Here is a 12,141-nt window from a genome sequence, read left to right on the forward strand (position 1 = left end):
CACATAAAAACATAATCCAAATAATATGCATGTTTTCTGCCATCCTGAGTGTGAAGAGATTTGACTTTATTCAATGCTTATTCTTCCATTTAAGCATTAAATAGAGAGGGAATGCAAATAAAATGTGCAAGCATTTCTTGTGTGCTTACTAAACGTAAAAGATGATGCTAGGAAGTAGAGACTACGCGGATATAGTTAGGACATCATCTTCATTCTTAAGGGCCTTGTCTGGCTCTTAGAAATTACTTATTGAATCGAGATGTTCAATTAAGGCTAGGTGGGCACACAACTACATGTAATATAAAGGAGAATGAGAAATAACAATTAAATAGATTTGAGCACTGCTTTGTGGGAATGGGAGGAAAGAAGCAGCTTTGCCCACCTCCCCTCAGAACTCCCCACACAAGCATTTCTTCTTTTTAATGGTAGCTGCTTGGGTGTCCTTACTCTCACACATGGCCTACTCAGTTGAACTCAGTTTTAGTGAGAACAATTTCTGTACTGATGACGTTTCATACTTAGATCTTTGACTTCAAATATTCTCTTTACAAAGGCATAGCACTGAGACTTGCGATGAAGAAAAAGGAGAATTTCTGTGTGAGGGAAGGGGCCTCTGGACCTAGGAAAGAGTGTGCATTAGACATGGTGAGGGCCTGAGTTCTGGCAGTGGGCGTGGACTGAAAGTGGTGGTTTTTGTAGTGTTGGGGACATGAGAGGGGGCAAAAAAAAAAAAAAAAAAAAAAAAAAGAGATGCTTGGAATGCGATCAACATGTTAGGCATCAAAAAATAATGCTGACAAACCAGACGTAAAATTTGACATTGGTTGTAGAGTTATATTCAAATTGAAGTAATCTTTGACTTCTTCCTCGCTAGTAGTTGCTTAGGCAGGGAGAATCAGTAGACGCAAGAGTTAAATAAACTTAGAGCATTTCATCAGGTTTGGGGGTTATAAGTTAATGAAGATTTTCAAATTTAATAGTAAGATACTGTCCATTGGATTTTTCTAGATGTGATCAAGTCCCCACTATTCATTATGTTTCAAAACTTACATTTCATAACTTGGTATGAATCCTTAAAATGAATATGATAAATATGCTTGCTTCTATTTCTGGATAATTTATACACCTAATATTTCAGAATTTGGCAACTTGTAAATGCTGCGCATGAAACAATGTTTATGTCCTTAAAATTTATGCAAAGAAAATTAATCTTGAAATTTGATATCTGAAAAAATGGTTTTACTTATTACAAGTCATTATTCTTTTATTTTAAATTAAGACGTGAGACCAGAGAATGTAAACATAGCTTATTTTTTGAAGTTTACTTTTTTATTCCTTATTCTGCTGACTTTTGTCAATCCAATTAATATCCTACCAACTTTTATTATATTAAAAAATCTGGAAAGGATTTATGTCTGTATGGCTTTTACCTTTTTCCTTTACCTTTTTATCTGCATGGTTCTTACACTTTTTCCAAACATGACTTCACAGTTACTTTATTACTAGTGGCAGAATAATGTTGTAGTTGTGCATAAAATTTGAGTATAATTTTTTAATATAAATCTTAATATTTATGAAACACTTAAAATTTTCTTCATTATTTTAAAAAGGTAATTTTTAATACACATAAAAGAATATATATAATTTATATATAATATATGTAGAATAATAATAAAATAAACATTTCTGAAATTACCACCCAAATCTAGAACTAGACCATTACCATTAATTTGCATCTACCAATGTGTTCTTCCCTTATCACATTTTTTTTGCTTATCCCTTCCACTGAGATAATTATAATTGCATCTTTTCATGTACTTCTTTGCTATGGTCTATATGTTTTTTCACATATGTATGTATAGGTGCTTAAAAATCTATAGTTTGATATGCTTTTGAACTTTACAAAAGTATTTTTACACTGAAACTTGCATTTTTCTCATTTTTCTCTCAACATTATGTTTCTAAGATTTATTATTCATGTCATTTCATCATACTATAGTTCATTCACTGTCACTGCTACCTAAGTTTCATATCATTTATCCATTTCCTTTTGATAGATATTGAATTGGTTCTAATTTTTTTACTATCATGATCTGTGCTTCTATGAACATTTTAGTTTCTTTCCTGGTGCATATGTGCAAGGGTTTATCTAAGATGCATGCTGAGTAGTAGACATGCTAGATTATAGGAGAAACAAATATAAAATTTTATAAGATAGTACAAGTCTGTTTTCTAAAATGGTTACAGCAATTCACACTCATCAGAAATAAAAGTTACCATTGATCCATATCTTTTTTATTAGTCTTATTTTGTCAAATGTAATTATTTTTGCCAATATACTGGTGTAAATGGTATTTCATTATGATCTTAGTTGGTATTTATCATCACTAATGTGCTTGAGAAACTTTTCCCAGGCTTATCAGTGATATATGTTTCCTTAACGTGAAATGCCTGTTCATACTTTTTATCCATTTAAAATTTTTTTTTGCTTTACATGTCTTTCATTTTTTGATTTGCTGGTCTTTGCATACCTGGATATGGTTCCTTTGCGTATATTTTATAAAAATATCTTCTCTCAATTTGCGTCTTGCCTTTTTCACTTACTTTATTGAGGTATAATTGATGCATAATAAACTGCTTATATATGAAGTGCATGATTTAATATGTTCTGACATATATACATCAGTGAAACTGTTAGCACAATCAAGATGGTGACCATATCCGTTACTTCTTAAAGTTTCCTCTTGACCTTTTGTAACCCCTCCCACTTACCCCTTGCTGCCAACTCTCCCCACTACCCCATTCATTCTCGGGCAACCATTGAATTGTTTTCTGTCAATATAGATTAGTTTGCATTTTCTAGAATGTTATATAACCAGCATTACACAAGATGCACTTATTTTTCTCTGACTTCTTCCATTTGACATAATTATTTTGAGAGTCATCCATGTTGTGTATATCATTAGCTTGTTTCTTTTTATTGCTGAGTAATATGCCATGGTATGGATATGCCACAATTTGTTTATTCATCTATCTGTTGATTGATATTTGGGTTGTTGCCAGATTTGACTTACCATATGAACATATATATTTCTTTTTCTCTGATAAATACCTCAAACAAGAATGACGGGACCATGTAGTAGCTCTATTTTTAACTTTTTAGGAAACTGCCAGACTGTTTTTCAAAATGGCTGTACCATTTTCCATTCTCATCATCAGTGTTTGAGAGTTCCAGTTCCTTCACGTTTTTGTCAATGCTTGGGATGATCAGTCTTTTTCATTTTACCCATTCTAATAAATATGTAGTGGTATCTCACTGTGATTTAAATTTTTCATTTCCTTAATGAGTCATGATGTTGAACAACTTTTCATTTGCTCATTTGCCATTTATTATTATTGTTGTTATTATTATTATTATTATTATTATTATTGGTTAAATGCCTGTTCAATCTTTTACCCATTTTCTATTAGATTGTTTGGCTTACTGTGTTTTTAGAATTCTTTATATGTTCTAGATACAAGTGTTGTTGTTTTTTTTTTAAATCAGATATATGATTTGAAAAGGAACACAAGCTTATACAGTTACTTTTTTCTCAAAATTTTGAAATTATTATTCTATTGTTGTCTGGGTTTCATTATTTTTCTGAGAAATCTGATTAGTTTTTCTTCTCTCTGACTGCTTTTAAGATCTTTGCTTTGTCTTTGATATTCTGCAATTTCATTATATATTTAGTCCTAGGCATAGGTTTTTTCAATTCTCTCTAGTATAAGCTGTTACTTTCAAGATTTTGTGAATTCATATTTTCATAAGTTCTAAAAATTTTATCTCTATTACTGCTTAATATATTGCTCGTTATTTATTCAATTTTTCTCCCCGAAGCCATCTATTAGAAAAATATTAGACCTTCTCATCTATACTCTATATATGTTGGAATTGCTATCTTATTTTCTATTTTATTTTCTCTTGTGTTACATTCTGGGTATTTTCTTTGGGTTTGTTTTTCCAGTTCTGCTTTGTCTAATCTGCTGTTTAACCATTCATTGAGTTTTAACTTTAAATAATTACATATTTTTCCAACATTTTATTATAAAAGTTTTCAAACATAGCAAAGTTACAAGAATATTACAGTGAATGTCTGTGCACCTACCACATAGATTCTATCACTAGCATTTTATTATATTTTATATGTCATCAACTTACCTCTCTAGCCACCCATTAATTTATCTCTAAAAAATATATTTTTAATTTTTAGAAGTTACATTTGTTTCCCGCATTCTGCTTGTTCATGCTTACTACATACTTTTGATTTGCTCATCTTTGGGATTGTGACTATTGTTTCTTTAAAACTTTGCATAGCTCTTCTATATCCTATACCACCACGAAATTCCAAAATCAACAATAACTGATCATTAAACCTACTGTTGTTTTTCCTGCTGAATTTCATCCATAGTGACATGCCTTTTTTGTTGGTTTGTGATCTTTGATTATTAGCTCATTTCTTGATCCTAATCTATGAGAGTCCTTAAGGTTTAAGATTTCCTTTTGAAAATATGTATAGCTTTTCCTTCCTGCTGCCAGTAGCCAGGGGGGAGGAACTGACACAGACTTACTTCAGCATCCCTTGAGGATCTTGGCTCAATGAGAAAGTTCAAGGATTTGCTCCCTTACTTCTACTTACTGGTATAAGATCCAGTATGCTGGTAGCAATTGTCATTGGTACCTGTCCTCAGAACAATCTCATTCTTTTTGTCTGTTCACCACTGTTACTCCAACCACCTAGATGCTCTGATTCAGCTCAGGGTGTGTGTGTGTGTGTGTGTGTGTCTGTGTCTATGAAAGATTTTCCTTGGAGATTTACCCCATCTGCTGTAACATCAGTGATGCTTCAAAGCACGCACCCTACCAAGTACCTCGTTAATCTGCAGAGTACTTAGCCAGAGTGTCAGAAGCAGATGTCCTCAAAAACATGTTTCATATATTAAAAGGTTATGAAATTTAACTTTCTGGGATAATTTTTAATGTCATTTACATCCTAAATGTAAAGATGGATTTATGAAAGCATTCATTTTGGGGGTCATTTGGGTAGATTTCTGACAGAGATTGTGTAATGTCTTTTTAAAAAAAAGCAATTCAAAATATTATTTATTTTAAAGTAGTTTTCATGCTCATGAAAAAGTTGCAAAGGTAGTACAGAGTCCCAACATATCCCACACTGTTTCCTCTATTGTATTACAAATGTATGAAATAACCTCACTAAAGGCAGTAGGAAAAAAAGGTGATGACCTGAAACGGAGCGGAGACTGTAGAACCAAAGACAAAGAAATTATACAAAAGCATGCTACATTTGTAATACGGTTACATTCTTTTGTCACAGTCTGTGTTTCATCTTGGACCTGACTTAAATGATTTTGAAAAAAATTGCATACATTAAGGTTAACTCTTCATGTTGTAAAGTTGTATGGGTTTTGACAAATGCTTCATGTTAAATGTCCATCATTACAATATCATTAGAGAATATTTCCATTGCCCTGTGCTTTACCTGTTCAATCCTCCGCCCCTGTCCCAGAACCTCCAGCAATCACTGATTATTGTACTTATTTTCTCTTTTTCCAAAATATTATATAAATGAAATCATACAATGAAAAAATGTAGATTTTTAGCTTAGCAATATGCATTTATGATTCATCCATGTCTTTGGATGGCTTAATAGCTCATTCCTTCTTATTGCTGAATAGTATTCCATTATATGGATATACTACAATGTTTTTATCCATTCAACAATTGAAGGGTATCTTTCTTGCTCCCAGTTTTTGTAGTTATGAATAAAGCTGCTATAAGAATTCTGATAAAGGCAAACATGCAATTTTCAGGTTTTCCTCTATTTTTGTTGTCTTCTGTTGGGATACACATTCATGCAGTTCTTTTAATTAGCAAAATTTTCCATATACACATGCATGCAGAAGCTATATATGAAGTGGAACATGACAATTTTATTCTTCCTTTACATTTTCTTCACAGATATTCAAGAATTTTATGAGGTGACATTGCTAAATTCTCAGAAAAGTTGTGAGCAGAAGATAGAAGAAGCCAATCAAGTGGCACAGAAATGGGAGAAGACATCCCTTCTTGCTCCACGCCATGCTAACCTTCAAAAGTCTGCAGAGGTATATTATAACTTCTGAAATAACTAAATAGTGTTATGACTTACTTCTGCTGGTAAAGAATTAATAGTGATAATCATTATCAACAAATGGCAACAATAATAACAAAACATGGTTATACCATACTGTTAAAGTTGTCCTCAAAGAAAGGGTTTATTGAGCCATGTGCTAGCCAGCGAAAGGATCAGGTCCTGGGGCATGCAGTCTAAACCACCAGCAGCAGGGCTAGAAGGAGAAGACAAACATTGTCCCCATCCTGGGATTGAAGGAGCTCTTTTATACAATGAGTTTGGGAAAGAAAGATGTAAGTTGTTTTGAAAGAATTTACAAGGGAGTGGGTGAGTGGGTGGGAAAATGTGAAGTGGGGAAGTTCTGGGACAGGTGAATAGTCATGAGGAAGAAGTAGTTGATGCTTCTGGATTGGTTCTGGGCAACAGTCTGGAATGCTCATGCGTAAGCAAAATGTGGTGGCATCTGGTGGTTGGCTATTCTTTCTGGATAGCTGCCTGTAAGTTGATTCAAAGATTCTACATACATTTAGGAATGTGAGCAGTCTTTAAAAAAATATTTTAAATAAAATATAGCTAACATACAATATTATATTAGTTTCAGGTATACACCATACTTATTCAACATTTATATACCTAAAGAAGTGGTCACCAGGATAAGTCCAGCAACCATCTGACACTGTGCCATGCTATCACAATATTATTGATTGTATTCCCCATGCTGTACCTTACATCCCCATGACTTATTTGTTTTATACCTGGAGATTTGAACCTCTTATTCCCACTCACCTTCCCCCCCACCTTTATAAAATTTTCAATTATAGTTGACATTTAATATATTCTTTTATATTAATTTCAGGTGTACAGCATAGTGATTAGACATTTATATAATTTAAGAAGTTTTCCCCCTGACTATCAAGTACCCACCTGTCACTATACGTAGTTATTATCATATTATTGACTACAGTTTTCAAGTACCAACTTGTGCTTCTTAATACCTTCATCTTTTTTACCCTGCTCCCCAACACCCCTCCCATCTATCACCCTGATGAATCTAGTGCCCATCTGACACCATTCATAGTGATTACAATCTTATTAACTATATTCCTTATGCTATACCCTACATCCCTATGACTAATTGTAACAACGAATTTGTATTTCTTTGTCTTGTCTCCTTTTTCACCCATCCTCCAACCCCTCTCCCATCTGGCAACCATCAAAATATTCTCTGTATCTCTGAGCTTGTTTCTGTTTTTTTTTTTTTGTTGTTGTTGTTGTTGTTTGTTTCTTTATTTTGTACTTTAGATTCCACATATAAGTGAAATCACATTGCATCTGTCTTTCTCTCTCTGATATACTTCACTCAGCACAATACCCTCCAGGTTCATTCTTGCCGCTGCAGGTATATATATCACCTATTCTTTATCTACTTATCCATTGACAGACACCCAGGCTGCCTCCACATCTTAGCCATTGTAAACAATGCTTCAATGAACATATGGATGCACATGTCCCCTTGAAATGGCATTTTCTGTCTCTTCAGATGTATGTCCAGAAGTGGGATTACTGGGTCCTCCTTTTTTTCTTGTTTTAGCCTTGTTTAAAGTCTATTTTGTCATGTATAAGTATTGCTACCTCAGCTTTTTTTTTTTTCAGTTCCATTTTCTTAAAATATCTTTTTCCAAACCTTTTATTTTCAGTCTACGTGTGCCTTTCTATCTAAAGTGAGTCTCTTGTAGGCAGCATATGTAAGAGCCTTGTTTTCTTGTCCATTCAGTCACCCTATCTTTTGACTGGAGCCTTGAATCCATTTATATTGAAAGTAACTGTTGACAGATATGTAGTTATTGACATTTTATGATTTTTTTTTATCTTTTTATTTTTTCATCTTAAAGAAGTCCCTCTAACATTCCTGGTAATTGTGGTTTGGTGTTGATGAACTCCACTAGCTTTTTCTTGCCTGGGAAGCTCATTATCTGTCCTTCAATTCTAAATGATAGATTTGCTAGGTAATCTTGGTTGTAGGTCCTTGCTTTTCATTATTTTGAATATTCCCTGCCAATCCCGTTCGGCCTGCAAAGTTTCTGTTGAGAAAACTGCTTACAGTCTTATGGGAGCTCCCTTGTAGGTAACTAACTGCTTTTCTCTTGCTTCTTCTAAGATTTTTTCTTTGTCTTTAACCTTTAGCATTTTAATTATGATATGTCTTGGTGTGGACCTCTTTGGGTTCATCTTGTTTGGGGCTTACTGTGCTTCCTGGGCTTGTGTATTTATGTCCTTTGCCAGGCATTATTTCTTCAAAAAGGTTTTCAATTCCTTGCTCTCTCTCTTCTCCATATGATATGAATGTTGGTTGCTTGATGTCCTAGAGGTCCCTTAAACTGTCCTCATTTTTTTGTATTCTTTTTTGCTTTTTGCTGTTTTGATTGCGTGTTTTCTGCTATGTCACTTTCTAAATTGCTGTTTTGAACCTCTGTGTCATCTAATCTACTCTTGATTCCCTCAAATGTATTCTTCATTTCAGTTATTGTATTCTTTAATTCTGACTGGTTCTTTTTTATATTTTCTAGCTCCATTTTTATGTTTTCTATCTCTTTGTTGAAGTTCTCCCTCAAGTATGCTTATAACCAGTGTTTTGAAGTCTGCATCTGGTAGATTGCTTGTCTCCATTTTGTTTAGTTCTTTTCCTGGAGCTTTGTTCTGTTCTTTGATTTGGGACATGCTTTTTTTCTCCCCATTTTAGCTGTCTCCCTGTGTCTGTTTCTATGTGTTAGGTAGGGCTGCTATGTCTCCCGATCTTAGTAGAGTGGTCTTATGTAGTAGGTATCCTATGGTGCCCAGTGGCACAGTCTCCCTGGTCACTTGAGCTGGATGCTCCAGATGTGTCCCTGTGTATGGGTTGTATGTGTCCTCCTGTTGTAGATGAACCTTGGTTGCTGTTTGCATGTCAATGGGAGGAATGCCCCTTCGGCTAATTGGTTGTGAGGGCTGGTTGGGAGTACAGTGGAGGAGCTGTTGTGCAGGGATGACTGTAAAGAGCAGGATTAACTTTAGCAGGGCTCTGGTGCCTGCCAAGTCTGTCCTTTGGGTGTGTCATCCTTGGAGGTGGCCAGGTGATGCTGTAGCTCATTCTGAAGGTGGCCACCAGGAATGCCAGCCCTGGGGCCTCCTGGGAGGGGACCTGCTGCAGGCCAAGTTCAGCTGCAGCCTGTGCCTGTCCTGTGGCCACCTGGCTTGAGTCACAAAGCAGTCTACAAGTGGTCAGTACTTGTGCTGGGCTTTGTTTGAGGTGTCTCAAGAAGCCAGACCACGAACCAAGGCCGGCTGTGCTAGTGCCAGTCTTAAGGCTGTTGAGACAGAGGTACGGGGCATGCCAAAGCCAGATGTAGCTTGTTTGGGATTTGTGCACTTTTGCTATACCTTTGGAAAGTGTGCAGTATGAACCATGACAGGCTGTTTATGCAGAAAAGCCACTGGAAGCAGCTTGGGTGTGCCCACAGGTTGGGTGGGGCAAGCTCTCAGGGATTCAGGGCGAGTGAGCTCTGGTAGCCAGGTTGATGGAGACAGATGTGATGGTTGCCTGCTCCTTCATGCCCAGATAGGGGAAGGCTCAACAAAGAAACAATGGGCTTTGCCAGCTCCTCCTTGTGGGAGAAAGCTGCTCCTCCAGTCTTCGCCCTGAAGCCAGACAACTCAGTTCCTCCCCATATGTCCCTGGCACCTTTTGAGTGGCTTCCCTAAAGCTGAAGTTCAGAGTGAGTGATTCCATCAGCAAATAAGTCTGTGCCTGAGCACTTTAAGAGTAGCACCTGGGACTCCATCCACTCTCTGTCTCACTCAGCCACAATCTCCACTGGTTTTCACAGCCAGAAGTTATGGGGGCTTCTCTTCCTGGCATTGGAATCCTGGGCTGGGGAGTCTGGTGTGAAGGTCAGCCCCCTCGCTCCTCTAGGGGGAACTCCACAGCCAAGATGTCCCTCCTGATTTTATAATGGTCACATATAGGTGTGGGACCAGCCTATTCCGTACCTTTGTCCCCACTACCAGTCTCAAGGTGGCTTCTTCTGTATGTCCTTAGTTGTAGGGCTTTGGTTCAGCTAGACTTTAGGTGATTCTCAATGATGGTTGTTCTGTAGTTTAGTTGTAATTTTGATGTGGTCACGAGCAGTCTTTTATTGGTTTTAGCCTATGACTACTAACTTATTAACTTCCCTTGTGTCTTGCTCCCACCCTCCAGCCTGCTATAATTTAATTTAGGACACTTCTGAATTTTTCTTTTGTTACTGTGTACAATATTTATACATAAATATACAGATTTTGACAAAAGGTAAAATAAGGCATGGGAAGGACATGATGCTTCACATTATACATGAGCCCTGTTATGAATATTGTCGTATAGTTTGAGATGACACAAATCTAAGGCATTCTGGCGTTGCAGAACATGATTTCTGATACAATGCTGGAAAGATACATAGTGGGATTAGACAATTTGATCTAAGGCTTCAATCTTCATAAAAGGCCATATATCCTGAGGCATGAACAAAATGATCCGTTGGGGTTTAGGAAAAAAATAATAGACTCCTCATTTATAATTCTTTTATCATGTTCTTTACAATTTTTTTATATATAGATAATTTATAACATATAGTAACACTAATACATATACATTAAAAAATACAGAGTTATTAGAGTTGTATGCTGAAGTGGTTTTTACAGATAGGATTATGGGATCAAAAAGTTTGGAGACTACAAGTTGGTACTAACATTATCAAAGAGTAAGGAAAGTTGAGGCATATCTCAGGTTCATAGCTGAGGGTTAATATGGAGGCAGGGGGAAATCAATGATATTTTTAAGTGGCAGTCAATACTTTGAAGGCAGATAGCAGTACACACACATACACACACATATGCACACGCAATCACTCTGTTAAGATTGGCGTTGCGTAGCTGACTTGGAAGCTACATGGAATCCTAGTACTAATCAATGGCACTTTGACTGCTGAGTCTTTGGATTGTTAATTGAGACCTGTGATATACTTTCTGTCCTACCAGAATTGATTTGGAAATTGGGTAAGACTGAGTCTAATGATCACCTTAGTTATTTGAAAAAAAAGTTAACAATGAAAATAATGTGTCAACTGATGCCAACTCTGAAGTTTATGAATACTTAAAACCTTTTTAAAAATCTTAATTTCCATACCTGGAACTAATTATCTCAACTTTTTTAGTGATATATATATGTATATATTTTTTATATATTTATTTATTATTTATTTATATAATTGGGACAACATCATGTGTTTTTATGACTTCTAAATTTAATGCTACACTAATAGTATGTATCCATATCATGTCATTGAATATTAATGAAATGTTTTAATGACAATGTAATATTCCTTCATTTGGAACTTGCTTAAGTAGTTCTCCATTTAATATTTAGGCTATCTCCAAGTTTCTGCTATGAATAATGCTGTAATGGACATCCATGTTTATAAACCATTATATCTTTCCCATTTATTTCATTAGGGTTGATTTTATAAATGAAACTACTGAGTCCAAGGATATTGATATTTTTAAGGCTCTTGATGCAAATTGTGAAAGTGCTTTGCAAAAACGTGCTTCCAGCAGTGTTTGAAAAGGCATGTCTACATATATCCTTAGTAGCATTAATTATTTAAAATATTTTCAATTTAATAGGTAAAGTTCATTACTTAATGCTTTAGGTTGCAATTATTCATTCATTATTGAGACTGAACTGTTTTTTCTTATGATTATTGGCTGCTTCTATATTTTTTTGTGATTCTTTTAAGCTTTTTGTCCATTTTTCTAAGTGGTGCTAGAATTTTTAATGTTTTGCAAGAACGTTTTGCTTATGAAATACGCCATCCTGTTGTAATTGTTGCAGTAGTTCTAATTTGTTGATTACTATTAATTTTGCTTGTATATAGTGTTTTTTGACATTCAAAATATT

At 35.2% G+C, this 12,141-nt stretch overlaps 1 protein-coding gene across 5 annotated transcripts in view; it reads left to right on the forward strand.

Annotated features, from left to right (window-relative positions):
• Positions 1–12,141, forward strand: part of DLG2 (discs large MAGUK scaffold protein 2) — a 1,902,684-nt gene that overhangs the window by 239,587 nt on the left and 1,650,956 nt on the right. For all 5 annotated transcript variants that reach the window (XM_074335659.1, XM_074335660.1, XM_074335661.1 and 2 more), the window contains exon 3: positions 6,020–6,165. In XM_074335659.1, the coding sequence (XP_074191760.1) occupies positions 6,020–6,165 (146 nt within the window). The remainder of the gene's footprint in view (positions 1–6,019; positions 6,166–12,141) is intronic.

The sequence above is a fragment of the Rhinolophus sinicus genome, linkage group LG06 (genome assembly GCF_036562045.2).
Source record: "Rhinolophus sinicus isolate RSC01 linkage group LG06, ASM3656204v1, whole genome shotgun sequence".
In the NCBI taxonomy this organism is placed as follows: domain Eukaryota; kingdom Metazoa; phylum Chordata; class Mammalia; order Chiroptera; family Rhinolophidae; genus Rhinolophus; species Rhinolophus sinicus.